The 24646-nt window shown below is 37.4% G+C and overlaps 1 protein-coding gene across 1 annotated transcript in view; it reads right to left on the bottom strand.

The window, feature by feature from the left end:
* The window catches only part of Gk5 (glycerol kinase 5), a 75345-nt gene that overhangs the window by 23252 nt on the left and 27447 nt on the right, over positions 1-24646 (bottom strand). The window contains exons 6-11 of the mRNA XM_027933872.2: positions 13393-13468; positions 12566-12627; positions 12296-12369; positions 12032-12092; positions 9350-9476; positions 7130-7234 (exon numbers count right to left, since the gene is read on the bottom strand). Of these exons, the coding sequence (XP_027789673.1) occupies positions 7130-7234; positions 9350-9476; positions 12032-12092; positions 12296-12369; positions 12566-12627; positions 13393-13468 (505 nt within the window). The remainder of the gene's footprint in view (positions 1-7129; positions 7235-9349; positions 9477-12031; positions 12093-12295; positions 12370-12565; positions 12628-13392; positions 13469-24646) is intronic.

Here is a 24646-nt window from a genome sequence, read left to right as displayed (position 1 = left end):
CAGTTCCTTTATTTCTAGTAAACAAGAGTTCTGGATAATTTCAAACGCATTACTTATGAAGAGTCTTATGGGAACTGCCTGAGGCAGGCAGACATGACGTGTAGCAATTAAAAATGATCTGAAGGAAAAGATGTCCCCTGACCCTCGTTATTGGAGGAGGCAGAGATGCAAACTGCCTCAACTGTAGAAAAGAAACAGGGCTTTCTTTCAGTCCCTTAACTATGTCATGTTTCTCCCTGCTCAGGGCCTTTCACACTGGTCTTCTCTGCTCGTGTTAGACAGGAGTTCAGAGGGACACCAAGATGGCAGACGCAAGGTACAAGAAAAACATTCCTAGAGGACAAGACAGGGAGATGAGTCATCATGGCCTGAGGACTCCCACCACTAGTAGTTAGTCTAAAGTAGCCAACTGGGAAAGAGGTCAATATTCTAATTAGGTTTTCTAAAGTAACCAATGGAAGCAAAGGGAGTAATCAGATAAATATAGGGAAGAGACAAACCTCACAGCTTGGCATACAAAACATTAAATTCATTAAATTCCAGATACTTGGGCCTTGAGCCTCTCTCTCTCTTGCTCGGCCCACTCGCTCTACCTTATACAGTGCTACCTTCACCTTCAATGAATCTGTACTTTGCCTGTTACTTCTGTTTGTTTAGTAGCTCAATTCCTTTTTTTTTTTTTTTTTTAATTTAGAGGCAAAGTGCTGCTAAGTTGCTTACAGCCTTGATAAATTGCTGGGGTGGGCTTTGAATTCGCAATCCTCCTGCCTCAGCCTCCCCAGCTGCTGGGACTACAGGCTTGTTCAATTCTTTGTTTGGGACACCAAGGACCTGGACCCCTGCTGGGCACACCAAGGATAACACTAGGACCACTCCTTTACCAACTTCCGCCACACCTTCAACCACTCTCACTCTTTCTTCAGGTTCAACTGAAATACTACTTGCTTCTTTAAAAAAATCTTTTGATACTCCAGACTGGACAAAGTCCTCTCTTTGGAAGGCAACCACTGATTCTAGTACTGCTGCTTCTTGCTAATACTTAACAGTAACACAACACACACACACACACACACACAATTTTTAAGACAAGGTCTTCCTATGTTGCCCAGACTGGCCTTGAACTCCTGGGCTCAAGAACTCCTCCCGTCTATCCCTCGCAAGTACCTAGGACTACAGGTGCATACCATCATGCTCAGCTTTAATAGTTTTAAAAAATTAATTTAATGTGCACCTTCCCTGCTAGGCTATAACCTCCATGAGGGCAGGGAGGGTCACTGATGTCCTAGCACACAGAAAGGTGCATCCTGAGCACTCAGTTATTTGTTCATTGAATAAAAACTGATGGATGTAAAACTATTAACAAGATTGAAATAGCAAAATAGAACCTAGAGTAATGAAGAGGAGCAGAAATGGACCAAACTGAAAAGAGATGACCATGTAGGGACCCAAATATGGCCTAAGGTCGGGGGTGGACAGAGAAACTGTGCAAAAGACTGAAAAACAAATCTAAAAATCAAGACTAACCCAGTTTAAATAGCTTTACATGTGAATCTAAGTTCAATCTGTGTTCAACCAGTGACAGGTGGGAGGAAGCCACCACATAGGGAGGAACAGGACTAGTAAGTCACACAAAGACATGGAGGCCCAGAGCCTGCAGAGTACCCACATCTCCAAGGAGATGACAGGGTCACTAGGGCTCTGACATGATATGTTTCTCCTGAATATAATTCAGTTATTGTTTTCAATATGCCTTATTAAAGCAAATTCTCAGTAAATATATTCAAATAAATGTGATTTTTTTTTCTTTTTGGTACCCAGGATTGAACTCAGGGCACTTGACCACTGAGCCACATCCCTAGCCCCATTTTGTATTTTATTTAGAAACTGGGTCTCTCTGAGATGCTTAGTGCCTCACTTCTGCTGAGTCTGGTGAGCCTCCTGACTCAGCCTCCTTAGCGCTGAGATTATAGGCATGTGCCACCGAGCCTGGCTTAAATGTGTAATTTTTAATGTGAATTCAGACAAATATCAGAAAATACCAGCAATATTTAGCTATGCCAGCTATTGAAATTTAAAAGTAAATAATTCAACTCTGAATTAGTCTCTCCCTTCACAACAGTCTCATTTTCCTTCCAGAGATGGAACTGACTTTCAGGAAGGCCTGTGCTTCCCTCAGAAATTCAGGTCCCTCCTCAAATTCAGGGTCATTTGGCTCCACCTCCCAGAGAAGATTTTTCAGCATTTTTTTTTGTGTGTGTGTGGGTGTGTGTACCAGAGGTTGAACTCAGGGACACTCTACCACTGAGTCATATCCCCAGCCCTATTTTGTATTTTGTTTAGAGACAGGGTCTCACTGACTTGCTTAGTGCCTTACTTTTTGCTGAGGCTGACTTTGAACTTGTGATCCACCTGCCTCAGCCTCCTCAGCTTCTGGGATTATAGGCATGCGCCACTGCTCTGCAACCACCCACCCCTAAGCATTTTTAAGCATTTTGAATCACAATGAATGAGCCTGGATTCACCTAAGCGATGGAAATGACTCCCTTGGATAATGTGCCCATGAAACTCAGGAATGAGTAGTAGTTTTTAACCAATGAGTATGAAATCAACTATTTGCATCTTCTGCAAAGGAATACAAGTAATAAAAGGTATAACTAAAAGAGATGAAATATGTAAACTATTTTTTTATTTTTGATAATCTAGAGTTATTAAAGACATGTGCCTAGAATATTAGGAGAAACACATTTAAGAAGGAAGCAACATTTAAATAATAAAGAGCTTTGAAATAAATGTTGTTTGGTTAATAAGAAATCTTATGCATATAATGAGGTACAGGCTCAAAGAAAAAGAGAAAGAGAGAAAGGAAGAAACTGGCATTTTCCTCCTGGAGTGTGTTTTCTGCCAATAGATATTTTTTCTTCAAACAAATCAATTCAGTTCCAATCAGCAGAGAATAAAGTCAAAGTTGCACCATAATTTAATTATAATTACTCATAATTATGTGGAAAGGGGTATATATCCCCCAAAGATAAACTTAAAATAACCCTTTTTACTCTAAACTTTTTAAATTTGGATTCATCAGAGCTTGGTGCTGATAACGCCAAGGTCGCGGGTTTGTTCCCATACGGGCCACCACACACCAACCGCAAATCCCTCCTCTGGAAAATCCCTCCTCCAGCACTTCCCCAACCAATGGGAACTCTCCGGGAATCCCCTGGAGAACTCCAAAGTAGCAGGAGAACTCCAAAGTAGCAGGCCAAGCTGGACAGCAGGGGTCTAACATGCAATTGAATACACCGCTTAACATAACCGTCATCATCTCAATGGCTTGCTGGCATCACCTCTCAACCACTCTGTTCTGGCAAAAATGCCATGCGTCATTCCGACTCAGCTATGGCTCTCAGCAATTATGTAAATTACTTATAATTAAATTACTTATAAGCATTATTAATATTTTGGTATATAATGCTTTATGAAGGAAATATGGTTTTATAACAAGCTGTTCATTATTCATAAAAGACGAAATGCAGAGAAAGAGCCCAAGTTTCAACAGCTGATGAATGGATAAATAAATTATGGCTTATTCATACAATAGAATATTATTCCGCAATAAAAAGAAATGGAGGGGGGCTGGGGATGTGGCTCAAGCGGTAGCGCGCTCGCCTGGTATGTGCGGCCCGGGTTTGATCCTCAGAACCACATACAAAGAAAGATGTGTCTGCCGAAAAAACTAAAAAAATAAATATTAAGAAAAAAATTTCTCTCTCTCTCTCTGTCTCTAAAAAAATAATTTAAAAAAGCACCACATACAAACAAAGATGTTGTGTCCTCCGAGAACTAAAAAGTAAATATTAAAACACTCTCTCTCTCTAAAAAAAAAAAAAGAAAGAAATGGAGGGACTGGGGTTGTGGCTCAATGGCAGAGAGCTTGCCTAGCACATGTGGGGCACTGGGTCTGAGATCCTCAGCACCACATAAAAATAAGAAATAAAATAAAGGTATTATTATGTCCATCTATAACTAAAATTATTAAAAAAAAGAAAGAAAGAAATGGAGTACTAATATATTCTATAGCACATGTGATCCTTGAAAATACACTAGTGGAAGATGTCAGTAACAAAAGACTACATAAGATACAATTCATCAGTATGAAATGCCTGAAACAGGCAAATCCACAGACAGGAAGAAAATTAATGGTAGCTCAGGGCTATGGTGAGAAGGACCAGGATAAAAATGGTATCAGGGCTACTAATGGGTAGGGTGTTTCTTTTACAGGAAATAAAAATATTCTAAAATTAGATAGTGGTGATGTTCGTAACACCACATATACACTCTAAAAACACTTTATTTGTTTATTTTTAGGCTTTTTAATTTTTTATTTTAAAAAAAAATAACCAGCCAAAAATCAAGAATCATTTTACTTCTATTATGAAAGAATTATCATGAATTACTCAAGATCAATTTTTTTTTTTTGGTGGGGGGGTACCAGGGATTGAACTCAGGGGCACTTGGCCACTGAATCACTTACCTAGCCCTATTTTGTATTTTATTTAGAGACAGGGTCTCACTGAATTGCTTAGTGCCTCACTTTTGCAGAGGCTGGCTTTGAACTCACAATCCTCCTGCCTCAGCCTCCGGAGCTGCTGGGTTTACAGGCATACATCACCACACCTAACCTCAAGATCAATTTTTAATTGCTCAAGGTATATTAAACTTTTATAAGATTTAGATACAATATATCTTTGAAAAGCTAAATTAGCTTACTAATTCCTAAATTAAATTGAGCGCAAGCCCTGAATAATGTTGGAGTGTACACTTTAAATTGGTGCACTGTATGTATGTGGATAATATCTCAATAGAGTAATTCGAAGTAAAAATTACTTATATAGGCTAACCTTTAAATGCTCTATCACCTCCTTAATGCATCACAGATATGGTCCATGTCATTAGGATATGCAACTACATGGGGCTTGGGTTGTGGCTCAGTGGTAGAGCACTCACCTGGCACATGTGAGGCCCTGGGTTCGATCCTCAGCACCACAAAAAAATAAATTAAAAAATATAGGTCCAATTATAACTAAAAAATAAATATTAAAAAAAAAAAGATATGCAACTACAGCCAGGTAAGATGGCAAATCCTGTGGTCCCAGTAACCTGTGGTGCTGAGACAGGAGAATGGCAAGTTCAAGTTAACCTCAGCAACTTAGTGAGGCCCCCAGCAACTTAGCAAAGCCCTGTCACAAAATAAAAAATAAAAAGGGCTGGGGATGTAGCTTAGTGGTAGAACATCCCTAGGTTAAATCTCCAGTACCAAAAAAAAAAGCAACTACACTGATGTTTTAAATATACATTGTTGCCCTGTATGAATATACTGACATTTATTGCAGGCTTTATTACTGTACAGAACTTATTTCCAATTACTACATTAAACATCCATATATGTACACATCTTTGCCCACCTATATGATTTTTATAGGAAATCAACAGAAGTGCATGCAAAGGGTCTGCACTCTGAAAAATGCTACATACTACCTGGCTATCTTCCAGAAAGGCCACACTAATTACAATCATCCCAATGGAAAATAATAATACTTTTTTTTTCTACATTTCTACCAATGCTGAGCATCATAAAACTTAATAATCTCTAACAGACTGACAATTGGAAAAAAAAAAAAAAAAGTAGTTTTTTTTTTGTGTGTGTGTGTATGTGTGGTACTGGGGAATGAACCTGGGAATGCTCTACCACTGAACTACATCCCCAGCCCTTTTTTTTTTTAATTGATTTTTTTTTTAAATACACAAAAGTGGAATGCATTACAATTCTTTTTTTTTAATATTTATTTTTTAGGTGTAGATGGACACAACTCAATGCCTTTATTTTTTTTATGTGGTGCTGGGGATCGAACCCGGGTCCCGCCCTTGCTAGGTGAGCGCTCTACCGCTGAGCCACAATCCCAGCCCCTACAATTCTTATTACACATATGGAGCACAGTTTTTCATCTTTGTTTATAAAATATGTTCATGCCAATTCATGTCTTTATACATGTACTTTGTGGGGTTTTTTGCATTACAATTCTTATTACACATATATACCACAATTTTTCATATCTCTGTATATAAAGTAGTTGACACCCAATTCGTAACTTCATACATGTACTTTGGATAACGATGTCCATCACATTCCATCATCCTTGCTAATCCCCTGCCTCCTCCCTTTCCCTTCCTCCCCTCTTCCCTATGTAGAATTCATCTATTCCTCCCATGTTCCCCCTCCTTACCCCACTATAAGTCAGCCTCCTTATATCAGAGAAAACATTCGACATTCGATTTTTGGGGATTGGCTAACTTCACTTAACATTACCTTCTCCAACGCCATCCATTTACCTGCAAATGCCATGATTTTATTCTCTTTTATTGCTGTTAAAATTCCATTGTGTATATATGCCACATTTTTTTTACCCATTCATCCACTGAAGGGCATCTAGGTTGGCTCCACAGTTTAGCTATTGTGAATTGTGCTGCTATAAACATTGATGTGGCTGTATCCCTGCATTATGCTGTTTTTAAGTCCTTTGGGTACAGTTCCCCAGCCCTTTTTAAAAAAAAATTTCAGATTTTGAGACATGGTCTCGCTAGGTCACCCCAAACTAGCCCTTGCAATCCTCCTGCCTCAGCCTCTCTAGTAGCTGGGATTACAGGTGTGCTCCACCTTGCCCAGCAAAAGGCAATATTTTTAAATGCATTACTTTGATTATTGGCTATAAGCAACAGTTCATAATGGTCATTTTATTATGAAATGCCTGTATTCCTTTGTCAATTATTTGTGATTTGTTTTCCCGACATGCTACAAATTGTTTTTACTAACCTGTCTTCTAATTTTACCTAAGACATTTTTCCCTATACTTCGATACTTTAGACACTTAAATCTATTATTCTTTTCCTTTATGGTTCCTGAATACCTAGCTTTAACACCTTAATATCATAAAAACATTCCATATTTTCTTCAACTCTAACACTGTAATGTTTTATTTAAATAAATACCCCATTTGTTGCCTACTGATCTCCAATCATGTGGCATAGTAGAATTCTTTAAGTCTGACCTGCGAAATACATTTAAAAGTCAACTTACCTAATTGCTGAGCCCATTTTATGGCACTTCCAGTGTCTCCTGCATTGCCTTCAGCTAAGCATACAACTTCTTGTCCAATTTTCCACCCGATCAATGGATAAAAGCCTTAGAAAACAAGCAAACAATTGAAGTCATTTAATAGATACACAACTCAAAGAGAGACTGTTCCAATAGAACATGTGATTTGTTTACTTATTTATTTAGGTACTCAGAGGCACTTAACCACTTTATTTTTTATTGAGACATAGTCTCAACTTGCTTAGGGCCTCACTAAATTGCTGAGGCTGGCTTTGAACTTGCAATCCTCCTGCCTCAGTCTCTGAAGTCCTGGGATTATAGGCATGTGCCATCTTAGCCATCTTAGAAAAATGCAATTTTATTAAAAAAAAAGGAAAGTGCCTATTAGGTCAGACCATTTGGATTCACATTCCAGCCCTCTCTCACTAACTAGTTGTGATCTAACCTATTAGCCTGTTTCCTCCACTGTAACATGGCCTATGACAGAGAGCTGCTGTAGGAGTAAACTGAGTTTACACATGAAAAGAAGTTAAAGAATTTAGACCAGTACCTGGCACATAACATGAACAATAAATGTTAGGATTTTTTTGCTTTTGTTTGGTTTGTTTGTTTTTGTGGTGCTGGGCTGATCCGAGGACCTCATGCATACTAGGCAAGTGTGCTAACACTAAGCTACATCCTCAGCTCGTAAATATTAGTTTATTTAGCTATAGGCCTGTCTATACCTCTAGACGCATGGCAATAAATATTTTGAGAAGTAAAGGTAACTACAAGATCAGTTTTCTAGAAAGCTATGCTGCTGTATTTACCCCTGGTTTCCAAACAAGACTCCTACATAGAAACAGCTGAGTATAATGATCAACATTTTCTACCTTTCATTTTCCCAGTTAGGGAGAAAGGAACAGCTGGATTAGGCATGGAAGACAGGAAAAAATATTTTAAAAAACAGATCTGAGCATCCATGTGAAGAAAACAGAGCCCAAATCAAGTGCCCCAGACCTCCAGGGAATAGTTCTACAAACTAGATTTCTTTGTTTGCACATCTGCAAATTCTTGGTAACTGAAATCAACTGTCATTAAGACTTGACACATGCATGCATCACTAGTTAACAACTATCACAAAAAAGTTCAGAGAAAGAATAATTCTTAATAAATAGGAAAAACAATTAGGATTGGGGATGTAATTCAGTGGTAGAATGTTTTTCTAGCACACACAAGGCCCTGGATTCAATCTCTAGCACCACCAAAAAAAAAAAAAAAGGAGAGAGAAATTTAGAACTTTAATAAAGTTTTATATATAACATGTAATACAGATAAATATTTGGGAGGCTAACCAAACTACTCTGATCTTTTGATTTTCCTCCTCCTCCTCCTCCTCCTCCTCCTCCTCCTCCTTTTGTAGTACTTGTTATTGAGCCCAGGGAGTGCTTACCATTGAGCTACATCCCTTGCCTGTTTTATTTATTACTTTGAGACATGGTCTTGCTTGCCCAGGCTAGCATCAAATTTATAATCCTCCTGCCTCAGCCTCTCAAATATCACTGGGATTACAAGCCATGGGTCACTGCACCTGACTTTTTTTGGTTGATGTTATTGTTTTGATACTTGGAATTGAGTCCAGGGATACTTCACCACTAAGCTACATCTCCAGCCCCTTTTATTTTTAACGCTACAGAGGGTCTTGCAAATTTACTTAGGGCCTTACTAAATTGCTGAGGCTGGCCTTGAATTTGAGAGTCTCCTGCCTTGGTCTCTCAAATCACTGAGATTACAGGTGTGCACCACCATGCTAAACTCTCTTTCTTGGGTGTTCTTTGTTTGTTTTTGCATCAGGGATCGAACCCAAGGGCGCTTAATCACTGAACCACATCCCCAGCCCTTTTTATTTTTCATTTTGAGACAGGGTCACACTAGGATGCTTACAGCCTCACGAAATTGCTGAGTCTGGCTTTGAACCTGCAATTCTTCTGCCTCGGCCTCCCAAACCACTGAGATTAAAGGCATGCATCACCACACCCGGCCCTTTATTGTTTTTTAATGTTACTAACTTAAAGGAAATAAAGAAAATGGGGATTAATTGTTTCTAAGAATAATAATGTGTTGGATCATTCTTAACATAAAATGAGTAAATAGTATAAGGATCACCAAACACTTATGAATATAAAAACTGATATTAGACCGGAATAAATTCTAATTATTTACCTCCAACAGTATGTTGAGGGTTGTTTCCAGTATTAATATCCAAAAAAGTCCCAGTTCCCATGGTTAATTTTACATCTCCTGTCTGGAAGCAGCACTCTCCGAACATGGCTGATTGCTGGTCGCCGACCTACCAAAAGTGTTCAAATGTAAGACCCACGGCCCTTAGCAGTGGTCCATTTTATTATTTTTCACTGCCTCACTTATTGCAGTCTTGCAATTAAATATTTATGTTCTCATTCACATTTTCCTCAAATTAAAAAAAAAATAACATCCCAAAGAGAACAGGGAACAAAAACTACAGGACAGGAGTCTCTCTAGGATTAGCATCATGTGCATAACTAATGTGCCTTGGTAATTTTTATTTTTGGGATTTTTTTTTTTTGGTCTCAGGATTTTTTAATGGGCAACCTACTTCATTACTTTTAAGCATCAGATAAATAATCTTAGAAGTAAAGGTCAAAATAAAAACTGTATAGAAAAAAAATTGATTTTTTTTCATTTTCATCTTACAGAGTTTTCATTCACTAGTCAAAGTAACTGACTGCACAAGTTTCTCTTTTATTAAGAATGATGGGTGGGGGGGGTGCTAGAGATGTGGCTCAAGTGGTAGCGCACTCGCCTGGCATGCGTGAGGCACTGGGTTCGATTCTCAGCATCACATAAAAACAAAATAAAGATATTGTGTCCACCTAAAACTAAAAAATATTAAAAAAAAAAAAAAAAAAAGAATGATGGGTGGGGCTGGCGTTATGGCTCTGTGTTAGAGCACTCCCTTAGCACGTGTGAGGCCCTGGATTAGACCCTCAAGCACCCATAAAATTAAATAAATAAAATAAAGGTATTTGTCCAACTACAACTAAAAAATAAATATTAAGAAAACAGGATGATGGGTGCGGCTGAGGATATAGCTCTGCAGCAGAGCACTTGCAGGAGTGGCTGGGTTCTACCCTCAGCACAATTTTTAAAAAAAGAATGATAGGTAAATGTTTAAATAGAAACAGACCTAAGTCAAAACCATCCCTTTCCCAGCCATATATATGTGTGTGTATTTTTTTCTTCTCATCAGCACCAGGGTGATTTAACACAGGAGCCCTTTACCACTAAGCTACATCCCAGCCCTGAGACGTGATCTTGCTAAATTGCCCAGGATGACTTTTAACTTGAAATTTTCCTGCCTCAGCTCCTGAGTAGCTGGTTTTACAGGAGCCACTCAGCTCCAACTATATATTTTTGTAGGAAAATTATATCATTTTGTTAATATAAGTAAATATAGCACACATACAGGAATATTTATTCATTTACATTTATTAAAATTTTTTTCAGTGCTGCCTATTGAACTCAGGGCCTCAGATAAGCACTTTACCACTGAGAAATAGCCCTAATCCCTAATCCTACTTTAGTTTTTTTTTTTTACAATGTTGCTATGTTGTCCAGGCTAGTCCAGAAATTCTGGGCTCAAGTGATCCTCCTGCCTTACCATTCCAAGTGCACCTATGCAACTGACTTTATAGGATAATTTTTTTTTTTTTGGTGGTGGTGCTGGGATTTAGCCAAGGGCCTCATGCTTGCCAGGCAAGATGTCTACCACTGAGCCACTTCTCCAGTCTTATATGGCAAGATTTTAAAAACTAAGATTAATCTAGGGCTGGGGAATGTAACTCAGTGGCAGAGCACTGGACTAGCATGTTCAAGACCCTGGGTTCAAGACTCAACACAATAAATAAATAAATAAACTTAATTAAATAAAAAATAAAACTCATCTAAATAACCTTTTTTAAAAAAATTATTCCAGTTATACCTTAATCTAATGCTGAACCTAACCCCCAAGTGAGTAAGACTCTTCCTAAATGACCGTGAAGCTGTAACTGGGGATTAAATTCCCTTTCCCTCGTCTGCTCCGTCAGCTACTATGGAGACTGTCCATCTAGGGACACCGAGTCTCTGCCTCCTGCTTATGCTGCCTCCGAAAACAAAAAGCAACATTTGAGTTTCTTTGCAGCCTGATAACAGGTAGCAAATTCTGGTGGTTTTCCAAATTTTGACTCTTGATCTAGCTAGAGAAAAAGAATATACTGATGAAAGGAACTTTATAAATCAAAAATAACAAAATTAAAAATTTTTTACACCAGCTTTTATACCAGTAGATGCTTGGTAAGGATTTTATAAAACTCAAATACTACTTTCTCTAATTTGAATTGTTCTATTACTTTTGTGAATATATTGTACCCAATAAAAACACTGGCCCCATCATTGTTTTTAGCTCATAATATCAAATATAAGCCACACATTACTCAGAATACATCTTTAAAAAATTTAACACACTCTTTCTGGAAGACAATACATAAGTAAGTTGGAAAAGATCATGAGGTACTTCCATGACAGAGGCTGGTCCAGTGGTCCCCTTTCTGAAATACAGAGGATACTTGTTCATGTCCAGGACACTTGAACTTGAAAAGGAAAAGGATACTTTAACTGATTTTTCTTTGGTGCTTGGATGGAACATGGGTACACTAGGTAGAGCATGCCAGTCAAGTGCTCCACCATGAGCTACACCCAGCCCCATTAGATTACTCTGACCTTACTCTGCCAAGGACGTCTGTCTCTCTTAAAGTGAGTTCCAAATATTCATAAATTCATTTAGTTTCTACAATACAAAGAGAAACCCTCGTGTTTTGGACTTACCAAGGCAACTATTGGTATAGGCACACCAAATATCTCTTCATCCACTGATCCAAAATTGTGGCTTCAAATAAGATTGATTAAAAAGTTAGTTATAGCTCTAGAAATATTAACTCTAAAATTCAGCAAACTGTTTTCAGCAGAGGCCAACAAGTCAGATATGAACATACAAACACCTCAGGTATGTGATAAAATGCTTTTCCCCAACAAAGCAAAAATCTTTCAAGGACAATGTTGCTGATTTTCACGTCTGATGTTCATTATTACCTGGTGTCCTTCACGGGAGGCAGGAGAGAGAGTGGTACGGAAATCATGGAGGTAATGAGCCTGCTCCAACACATCTATGCATGAAAACACAACATCAGAACACACACATCTACACATTTCAAACCTACATAACCATCTCAAAACACTATATTGTACAAAATAATCACATACAAGTTTCACTAATTATAATAAATTAATTTAAAAAAACTAAAACAACCTCACCTAAATCTTTCAAAAATTGGCAATTGAGAAAGAAGAAATCATCTTTACCTCATATGGATCAAAAAGTCCAGTTGTACTGGCATTTGAAAAATCCGTGGCATACTGAGAACCTAAATTACATGGGAAATACATTTATTATCAGATAATATAAATAAATATCTATCCTTAGTTTATGATCTATTCCTTTGTCTACTTTCAAATTCATTCCAAAATGAGTATTTTTCCAAAATAGTCCCCAGAGAAATTTCCCTCTTAATCTTTGTGAACTTTTATAGCTTACAAAAGCACTTTCACGGACAGTGCCACTTTCTGATCCCCAGTTTGAAGATGGAGAAAAGAGGCTCAGAGCTGCTAAGTGAATGCCTACAATAGGTTATATCCAACTGCAGTGTGGCAGATGTGGTACTCAACTCAAGTTTTACCACTCTGAAAACTGAGACTGTTACCCAGTCTTATATTTGAGGTTCCATCATTATTTTATTTTATTGGTACTGGGGATTGAACCCAGTGGCACTTAACCACTGAACTATATCCCTAGCCCTTTTTTACATTTTATTTAGACACAGGGTCTCCTGAGTTGCTTAGGGCTTCACTAAGTTGCTGCGGCTGGCTTTAAACTTGTGATCCTCCTGTCACAGCCTCTCAAACTGGGATTACAGGTGGGCACCATAGTGCCTGGCCATCACAATTTTAAAACCATCCTCCTTTTAAAACAGATCTGCAATACATCTAGCTTTACCACAACATGTAGTGGACATCAAAGAGTAGTATGTCTGGGATATAGGAAGGAAAAGGTTAATTTCTACTCTATTGTAGGCAATCCTCTCTCAGTCTAATTTCATTTACTTGAGATAGATCTATCAGGTCACCTTTACCTTTTGTGAGCTTGTATAGCAACCAGGTATCAATAGTCCCAAAGCAACAATTTTCTTCTTCAACTGCCTTCTGTACCTTGAAAATAAAACAGCATAAAATCAATTCAGTGCAGATCAGTAGATATATATTATAAAATTTAATGTATTCATGTAAGAGCAATTTTATAATATATTCCAAACAATTTTAAGCAATTATCACAGTGTGAGATTTATGAGGGAGTAGCTTTTATTTTCTGTATGGTATTTCTGAAGGGCTTTAAGCTTTAAACCAAGCATGTGCTACTTTTGTAACTAAAAATAAAAGCAAAGCACATATTTTTTTAGTTTAGATATACAAATACACGAGTATAGCCTAAAGCAGGGATGTCACGTTGTGACTCAAGGGCCAAATCCACTCCACTGTCTGTTCTTGTACAAGTTAAGAATGGTTTTTAAAGAGTTTGTTTATGCAGTGCTTAGGATTAAACCCTGGGCCTCATGAATGCTGGACAAGTAGTCTACTACTACTGAGCTATACTCCTATTCTTTTTTTTTTTTTTTTTGTGGTGCTGTGGATTGAACCCAACGCCTTGTGCATACAAGGGAAACATTCTACCAACTGAGCTATATCCCTAGGCCCCTATTCTTTTTAATACCCCAAAGAATAATATTTTTGAGGGGGTACCAGGGATTGAATTCAGGGGCACTCGACCACTAGGCCACATCCCCAGCCCTATTTTGTATTTCATTTAGAGACAGGGTCTCACTGAATTGTTTAGTATCTCACTTTTGCTGAGGCTGGCTTTGAACTCATGATCTTCCTACCTCAGCCTCCTGAGCCACTGGGATTATAGGCATGTGCCACCACACTCAGCTAAGAATAATATTTTATGACATATAAAAACTATATACAATTTGAATTTTAGTGTCTATAAATAAAGTTTTCTTGGAATCCAGCTATGGTTTTTTGCTGATAGATTACCTATGGCAGCATTTGTGCTACAATGGCAGAGCAGTTATGACCCAAATCTTATGGCTCTCAAAACCCAGAATATTGCTATCTAGCCATTATAGAAACACATGCCAATACCTGGCCTAAAGCATGGTAGTTTTTGTGTGTGCTAAGGAAAGAACCCAGGGCCTCTGCACGTGCTAGGCAAGTACTTTACCACTGAGCAACATCCCCAGCTCTTTTTAATATTTTGAAATTGCCCAGGCTGGCACTGAATGTGCAATCCTCCTGCCTCAGCTTCCAAAGTAGCTGGGATTACAGGCAAATCCCAGGGGTCTATGACAATGCAAAAAAAAAAAAAAAAAGAAAAAGAAAAAGAAAGAAATAACAATGGTAGACCAGTAACAATGAAAATGTAATTATTTTCAAAAGACATACTTGAATACACAGAACAACCCCCAACAAAGATATCTGATAAGCAACTAGAATAACTGAATTTAGCAATATTACTGAATTAAAGGTCAGGTCAGAAAAATAAGTTAATTTTTAAAATATCAGATCAAAAAAATTGAGAAAAAATAACTCGAAAGACTTGTTAAAATAGATATAAAAGAAATCAATTACCTAACTCTACAAAACATGTCAAAGAATCCTACAGAGACAATAATGGAATATCATTTAGAGAATTAAAGAAAAATCTAAAAAGAGGGATTAAATGAGTGGTAACTAAAGTGACAGGGTGTGGCTGGAGGAAGTGGGAATTGAGGCGTGGCTTTGGGGTACTTATTTATATCTGTAGAGTAGAGTCTGTCTCAGCTTCTTGATCATCCTGCAAGCTGCTTCCCTCTGCCACACTCTTCTGCCATGATGTCTGCCTCACCTTAAGCCCCGAGGAATGGAGCCTGCTGTCTATGGTTTGAGGCCCCTGAAACCCTGAGTCTCTAAATAAACCTTTCCTCCTCTACAGTTGTTCTGACCAGGTCCTTTTATTTGCAGCAGCAACAAAGCAGACTAAAACAACTTATGAAAGGCAAAAGGAGGGTGTACACAACAGAATAATATCTTCATGAGCTCAGACTAGGAAAGAATTATCCAAAAGGTCACAAAAAAGATCAGATATTAGGACTAATAAACTCACTACTTTAAAATTAAGAACTCCCGCCCCCCCCCCCCAGAAAGACATATGTCAGAAGGCAAAGGAAAACTGGAGAAAACATTCATAACACATAACCAAGCAAAAATATCCATAAGTGTGAGAATATGCAAGGAAAAAAGAAATAACACAGTTTTTAATTGTAGAAAGGAGACTCTAATCGGGCTGGGGTTGTGGCTCAGTGGTAGAATGCTTGCCTAGCGCGTGCGATGCCCTGGGTTTGATCCTCAGCACCACATTAAAATAAATAAATAAAACAAAGGTGTTGTGTCCAGCTACTACTAAAAAATAAATATTTAATAAAAATAGAAACTCCAATTTCCTGAATGATGTATAAAGAGTATATAAAAGTCATTGCTTCCATTCTTATAAGAAAAAAAAAGCTGAGAAAACTGAAAATCAACAACTCCTCTTTGATAACATCCCAGAGTTGAGGTCACAGAGCAAATACCTGTCTTGAAAACTACAAAGACGGGGCTGGGGTTGTGGCTCAGTGGTAGAGCGCTTGCCTAGCACATGTGAGGCACTGGGTTCAATTCTCAGCACCACATGAAAATAAATAAAATAAAACTGTGTCCACCTATAACTAAAAAAATAAATATTTTTTAAAAAATGAGCAACAACCCCAATGCTAAAAAAAATTTTTTAGAAAGAAAAGTACAAAGACACAGGTGAATGCAGAGAATAAGAGCTTGCCAGAAGTATGTGCCACTGCATGAAGCATGGTAGGAACACTTAAATGGTACCAGATTAATTGCCATGAACTAGCTTGAGAGATACAGAGTCCCCTCTCTGAGGGTGTGCTTCTTGCAGGGAAAAGGGAAAGGTAAAAATTGGGAAATGAGCCCCAAGTGTTCCGTACTCCTTAAAAGTGGTCTGCAATCAGGAAGCTGAATTGCCAGAGCCTAACCAGCTTCAGTTTTATTGGAGCCTAATGGATGCAGGGACAGAGAGCTATGTTCAATTTCAGCCCCTCTTGCCTTCTTGGCTCACCTGAAAAGGTATTTGTGAAAGGACACAAGCTCACTGAAAGACTGAGACCCAATCACAAGATTATAGAATGCTTCTGCTCCCCACAATCTTCACTACAACATCACCAGAGTTCTGAATTACAACAGGGAATTGTAACTGAAAGAACAGGAAGCCTCAGACCTTATTTAAGAAGCCCCTAGTTAGGCATGGTGGTACACACCTACAATCCCAGCTACCCAGGGGCTGAAGCAGAAGGATCACAAGTTTGAGATCAGTGTGGGCAACTTAGGTTGACCCTATCTCAAATTTTTAAAAAAGGGCTGAAGCTGTAACTTGGAGGTGAGCATTTCCTAGCAAGTGCAAGGCCTAGGTTTAATCCCTAGTATTATTAAAAAGAGAGAGAGAGAAAAAAAAAGTCATCTCTAGGGAAACCCAAACAGGCAAAGGAAGATAAAAACAAGAACACTAAGGAAAAGTTTAGAGTGAGCTATACCATTAATGTAGATTGGACATGTTTGTGTCACTCCACAATGTCAAAATTTACAGGATAACAACACAGGCACAAGCTACATCAACTTCATAGGCTTCAATTCTCCACATCCTGACAGTTACCTTGGTGTTCTCCATAGCCTAATTCATGAATAGATGAATGTAAAACTTCATCAGAAAGCCTAGTTATCTAGATGGAACTGGAGACCATCATGTGTAGTGAAATAAGCCAATCCCCAAACACCAACGGCCAAATGTTCTCTCTGATATGTGGCTGCTAACCCACAATAATGTGGAGTGGGGAGAATAGAAGTTCACTAATTAGACAAAGGGGAATGAAGGGAAGGGAGGAGAGAGAGGAATAGGAAAGACAGTAGCCTGAATCGGACATCACTTTCCTATGCTCAAACATGAATAAACCACCAGTGTAACTCCACATCATGTTCAACCACAAGATTGGGAAGTTATACTCCATTTATTTATATATGCCAAAATACACTGTTATATATATCTAAAAAAGAACAAATAAAAGAAAGAAAGCCTATTTACCTCATTTCTTTTTTCTTATTTATTTATTTATTTTAGTTGTAGGAGGACACAGTACCTTTATTTTGTTTTTACGTGATCCTGAGGATTGAACCCAGTGCTTCACACATGCCAGGCGAGCGCTCTACCACTGAGCTCCAGCCCCAGCCCTTTACCCTAAATATCACATTTGGCTTTCAGCAAAAAAAAAAAAAAAAACAACAAATGGCAAGCTGAAAAGCAGAACAAAATCTGAAAGATCTGAGGGACAAGGCAAGCATCAGAACCAGATTGCAATAAGGCAGAGATTTTGGAATTATCAAAAAAGGTAAATGCCTAGGACTAATACGCTAAGGACTCTAATGAAAAAAACAGATGGGTAATGTAAACAAAGATAAGGAAACTCTAAGAAAGAAAAAGGAAATGCCGGAAATCAAAAACACTAGCAGATGGTCTGGGGTTGTGCTCACTGGTGGAGCCCTCACCTAGCATGGGTGAGGCACTGGGTGTGATCCTCTCAGCACCACATAGAAACTAAGTGAAAAAAATTAAGGTATTGTGTCTGTCTACAACTTTAAAAAAAAATACTAACAGAAATAAGGAAAGCCTTTGAAACTCATCAGAGGACTGGAAAGAAAATCAGCGACCTTGAAGATATGTCAATAGAAACTTCCAAAATTAAAAAGCAAAGAGATTGGAAAAAAATAAATAAGAATATCCGAGAACCATGGGACAATTACAAGAAGTCTAAGACATGTATAAAGAGAATATCAGAGGAGAGAAAGGAACAGAAGAAATGTTTTCTGTAAAAACATGACAGAATTTTCTAAAATCAACGACAAATACCAAATCATATATCCAGGAAGCTTAAAGAACACCAATCAGTATGAATACCAAGAAGTCTACACCTAGAAGACTAAGAAGTAAGAAGTCACATTCATACTATAGAAAACCAAAGACAAAGAGAAAAATCTTGAAAGAAGGCAGAGTTTAAAAAAAAAAAAAACTGATACAGAAAAATCTAAGTTGTAACTGATGAACAGCTGGAGGCTTACTGCAGAGAAGGTTGACCAGGAAGGAAATTTGTAGTGCAGTAAAATTACTGGGTATGACACTGTAATGGTATACACATGTTATTGTCACACATTTGTAAAGGTGTATAACACAAGAGCAAATCCTAGTGTGAACTATAGACTTCAGTTAATAACATATCGAGACTCCAGTTAATAGCAAAATGTCATTATTGGCTAATGAATTGTAATAAGCACACTGTCCTAATACAAGATGTTAATTATTGGAGACACTCGTGGAGGTACATAGGAACTCTGTTACCCACTCAGTTTTCTGTAAACTGATCAAAAATTAAAAATCTACAAATTAAATATTTAAAGAGTGGGCAAAATATCTGAACATATGCCTCACCAAAGAAGGTATACAGATGATCAATTTCATTATGAAAATATGCTGCATATCATATGCCATTGGGGAACTGAAAGCAATGCAATATTATCACACACCATGAAAACAACAATCTGCTGCACACCTATTAGGATGCCTACAACACAAAACACGAACATTGAATGTTAGTGAGGATATGTAGCCACAGTAACTCTCATTTGCTGTTGGTGGGAGTGCAAAATGCTACAGCCACTTTTGAAGACAGTATGGCAGTTTTTTATAAAGCTAAATAGAGTTTTACCACAATTGAGCAATTGCACACCTCAGTATTTACCCAATGAGGCACACATTTATGTCCATAAAAAATCTACATACAAAACAGAATTGTATTCATTATTATAGTTTAGACATTAAACATCCCCCAAAAGCTTATGTGTTCAAGGGTTGGTTCCCAAAGCAGCAGACTTCAGAGGTGGGGACTGCAGGAGTAGACTATGAGGGCTCTGACTTCATAAATGGATTAATCCATGTACAGACTCATAGCTTAATGGGTTTGGGGAAAGGGTTTTTTATTCAAGTAAGCTCTTTCTCTTAGCTCACTGGCCACAGAGAGGTGAGCAGCTTTGTTCCACAACGCGCTCCCTGCCACGATGTTTTACTCTGCCATGGACCCACAGCAATGGGGCCAAGAATCTGGACTAAAACCTCTGAAACTGATCCCAAAGAAATCTTTCGTCCTTTTAAAAAAGTTGTTTTACTCAGTTTTTTTGTCACAGCTTCAGAAAGGTGATTAACACATTCAAAAATTACAAAAAACTGGAAACAACCAAGGTGTTTTTCAACAGGAACTGAATAAACAAACTGTGGTAAATCTCAACAATGGCATATTATTCAATGAAAAAAAGAAATGGGCCTGGGCTGGAGTTGTGGCTCAGAGGTAGAGCACTTGCTTAGCATGCGTGAGGCATTGGATTCGATCCCAGCACATTTAAAATGAATAAATAAAATAAAGGTATTGTGTCCATCTACAACTAAAAAATTTTTTAAAAAAAGAAAAATATGGGCCTTATGTACATATGACTGCAGCCCAGTGTTAAGTCTACAACATGTATAACCAAAAGAATGAGAAATTATGCTCCATTTATGTATGTCAAAGTGCATAAATGTATTCTACTGTCATGTATAACTAATTAGAACAAATAAAAAAGAAATTAAAAAAAAGAAATGGGCTGTCAAGCCACAAAAAAAGACACGAAACACCTTAAATGTACATTGATAATGAAAGAAGTCAACATAAAAAGGCCAGGTACTGTATGATTCCAACTATATAACATTTAGGAAAAGGCAAAACTATAGAAATAATTTTAAAAATCAGGGGTTGCCAAGGGTTCAGGGATTTAAGGAAAGGAATGAATAGGTGAACCAGAGGGAAATTTTAGGGCAATAAAACTATTGCATATGATTCTTAACGTGTAGTCCAACAACTGTAACATGTGCCACATTAAGGTAAGATGCTAAAAACAGAAGAAACTGTGCTGGGGTGGGAGCATATGGGATCTCTCTGTCCTTTCTGTTCAATGTTTCTATAAATCGAAAATTGCTCTAAAATCGAAATCTATTAATTTTTTTCCTGGACAAAAGACTTAAACAGATGCTTCACAAAAGGATGCACAAGTAACCACTAATTAGCAAGACAAGATGATCAACTTTGTTAGTAATTAGGAAAATGTAAAATAAGTACATGATGAAATAAAGAAGTGTGATTCCAACACTTTCTTTTTTCAAATTGTTTTTACTATTATGGGTTCTCAAATTTCTATATGAATTTTAGGATCAGCTTGTGTGCTAAAATTTTTTTAAAAAGCTATGGATTTTGGTATGGAAAATATTGAAGATCACTGTAATCTTTTTTTTTTTTTTTTTAATGATGCTGAGGATAAAACCCAGGGTGTTGTACATGTGAGGCAAACACTACGAACTGAGCTACATCCCCAGCCAGAGGATATCTTTACCTTTATTTCAGCCTCCATTGATAGCAAACAACATTTTGTAGTTTCTGCAAGTTTTGCAGCACCTTTGTTAAATGGATTTCTAAGTTTTTTGTTGTTGTTGCTGTTGTTTTTTGGGGGGCATCAGGGATTGAACTCAGGGACTCTTGACCACTGAGCCACATCCCCAGCCCTCTTTTGTATTTTATTTAGAGACAAGGTCTCACTGAGTTGCTTAGCACCTCGCTTTTGCTGAGGCTGGCTTTGAACTCGCAATCCTCCTGAGCTACTGGAATTACAGGTGTGTACCACTGCACCCAGCTGGATTCCTAGGTAGTTTGTTCCTTTTTTTTTTTTGGTGGTGCTGGGGATTGAACCCATGGCCTTGCGCATTCGAGGTAAGCACTTTACCAACTGAGCTACATGCCCAGCCCATATTTTATTCTTTTTGACACTATCATAAATAGAACTGTTTCCTTTATTTCAATGAATTTCTAACTCATTGCTAGTATACAGCAATTGATTTTTGTATATCGATTTTATACCCTGCAACTCTGCTGAACTTATTAGTTGTAATCATTTTCTCAGGGATTTCTTAAGACTACCTATATAGACAATCATGTCATCTGGATCACAGAGATACTTTCACTCTTTCCTTTCCAAACTAGCTGCATTTTATTTCATTGCTTAACTGTGTAACTGCTCCAGCTTAGAACCTCCAGTAAAATGTTAATTAGAAGTGATGAGTATAGATATCCTTATCTCATTTCTGAACTTACAGGGAAAGCACTCAGTCTTTTACCATTAAGTATAGTGTTTGCTATAGGGTCTCCACAGATCAGGTAGAAGTAGTCACCCTTTTTTTTTTTTTTTTTTGGTACGAGGGATTGGACTCAGGGGCACTTGACACTGAGCCACACTCCCAGCCCTATTTCGTATTTTATTTAGAGACAAGATCTCACTGAGTTGCTTAGCACTTCACTTTTGCTGAGACTGGCTTTGAACTCTCAATCAGGTCCTCTTATCTCAGCTCTGGAGCTGCTGGGATTACAGGCGTGTGCCACCATGCCCAGCCGGCCCTAATAAATCACCCTTTATTCCTACTTTGTAGGATTTTCTACATCTACTGACATGCTCATGTATTTTCTGTCCCTTATTCTATTAATTTGGTATATTACATTAGTCAATTTTCAAATGCTAAATCAACCTTGCATTCCTATAATAACTTCTACTTGGTCATATATAATTGTTTTTATTTGTTGCTAGATTTGACTTGCTAAAATTTTGTTGAGGATTTTTGCATCTATATTCATAAGGGATATTGGTCTGCAATTTTGTGATGTCTTTGATTTTGGTGTCAGGGTAATACTGGCCTAATGAGCTGAAAAGTGTTCCATTCTCTTCTATTTTTGGAAAAATTGGTCAAAATTCTTCTTTAAGCTTTTGGTAGATTTCACCAACGAAGCTATCTAGACCTGGGATTTTCCAGGTGAGAATCTGTTACTTACTAATTCAAACATTTTACTTGCTAAGATTTATTCAGATTGTTTATTTTTTTATTTTTGAGTAGTTTGTATATTTCTAGGAAAATTTCCATTTTTTAATAGTGACCTAACTTGTTCATAGTGTTGCCCATTAAGGCATTTTGTGAAATCAGAATTATTAATGTCCCCTTTTTCATTCATGGTCTTATTTATTTTGTTTTGCTTTCTTTTTTGTCTGTGTAGCTAGTCTTTTCAAAGAACCAACTTCTGGTTTTAATGATTTTTTTTTCATTTTTTTGTTAAGTATTTTATTAATTTCCATTCTAAATCTTAATTTTTTCTTTCCTTGCTTTGGGTTTAGTTTGCTTATCTTTTCATAGAAAGTTAGGTTGAGTTAATTTTTTTTTCTTTTTAAATATATTCTTAAATGGGTGTGGTGGTATACTCCTATAATCCCAGCGACTTGGGAGGCTGAGGCAGGAGGATTGAAAGTTTAACACCAGCCTTAGCAACTAACTTGGCTAGACCCTGCTTTAAAATAAAAAATAAAAAGGGGTGGGGCCATAGCTCAGTGGTAGTGACCCTGGATTCAATTCCCAATACTGCCAAGGAAAAAAAAAAAGAAAAAATTCTTAATATAGCCTTGTTATAAAGTTATAAAAACTGCTTTGCCTGCATCCCATAGTTTTGATATATTGTATCATCGTTTTCATTCATTTCAAAGTATCTCCTAATTTTGACCCACTGGTTATTTTGAAGCGTATTAATCTCTCTCTCTCTCTTTTTAACTTCCAAACTTTTCTTCTGTTATTTTCTTGTAATTCCATTCCATCATGGTTAGAGAACAGACCTTGTATGATGTTATCCTTTCAAATTTAGGAAGGCTTATATTATGGCCTCACATATGGTCTAACCTAAAGAAGGTTCCATGCACACCTGAAAAGAAATATGTTCTGTTGTTGAATGGAATTTTCTATAACTATCTATTAGACATAGTTAGTTCTTATTGTTTTTTTAAGTTTTCTATTTACTTTTTGATCTTTTGTCTAACTGTTTTAACCATTATTGAAAGTAGGATATTGGGGGCTGGGGTTATAGCTCAGTTGCCTAGCATGTGTGAGGCACTGGGTTCGATCCTTACCACTGCATAAAAACAAAATAAAGATATCGTGTCCATCTGCTGTAAAAAGTATTTTTTAAAAAAGAAAGACAATAGGATATTGTAGTCTTCAACTATTCCTGTTCAACTGTCTTATTTTCCTTTTTAATTCTGTCAATTTTGCTTCATGTATTCGGGGCTCTGTTATTGGATGCATATACAATTATAAAATTGTTTTTTAATCCTGATGGATTAACTTTCTTATCATTATAAAATTCTCTTTTGTCTCTAGTAATTTTCATTTTTTGTTTTAAAGGCTATTCTATCTGATACCAGGATAACCACTGCATTTTTTTTTTTTTTTTTTTTGTACCAGTAGTGCCTTACCACTGAGCTATACCCCAGGGTCTTTTTTATTTTATTTTGAGACAGGGCCTCACTAAGTTACTAAGGCTGGCCTCAAACTTGCAATCCTTCTATCTCAGCCTCCCACATAGCTGGAATTACAAGTGTATGTCACTATATCGGCTCACTCCATGATATGGCTTTTCTACCCAATTACTTTTGTTTTTGAAATCTAAAGTATATCCCCAGTAGACAGTATTTAGCTGGATTTGGAGATGGGGTACAGGGGAACAGGGGACTGAACTCAGGGACCTTGAGCCCACTAGCTTTACCCCCAACCCTAGATCTTATTTTTTTACTCAGTCAAATTTGCAATGAGGTCCGTACTTACCCACAAGAATGCTAAAATAAAAAAGTCCAATAGCATTTATGAAGGTCAATCAAATAAAAAGTCCTCCCATCACGATAGTGGGTGAACACTTTGGAAATGTGTTTTGACATTATCCACAATCATTGAAGATATATATACACATTCATGCCCTAAATATTCCATTTCTACATATAGACACAATGCTTACATGTACACTGATATATTCATTTTTTTTTGAGAGAGAGAAGTTTTTAATATTTACTTTTTAGTTTTCGGCGGACACAACATCTTTGTTTGTATGTGGTGCTGAGGATCGAACCCGCGCCGCACGCATGCCAGGGGAGGGCGCTACTGCGTGAGCCACATCCCCAGCCCCTGATATATTCATTATAGCCCAAACTTGAAAATAATCCAAATGTATATGAACAGAATAGATTTTTTTTTAAACTATAGTAAAACCATACACTGAACAGTAAGTAATATTGAAAATATTAGCAAAC

This window comes from Marmota flaviventris, chromosome 8 (assembly GCF_047511675.1).
Source record: "Marmota flaviventris isolate mMarFla1 chromosome 8, mMarFla1.hap1, whole genome shotgun sequence".
Classification (NCBI taxonomy): domain Eukaryota; kingdom Metazoa; phylum Chordata; class Mammalia; order Rodentia; family Sciuridae; genus Marmota; species Marmota flaviventris.
The sequence above is the reverse complement of the archived record's forward strand: the minus strand, read 5'-3'. Positions and strand labels throughout refer to the sequence as shown.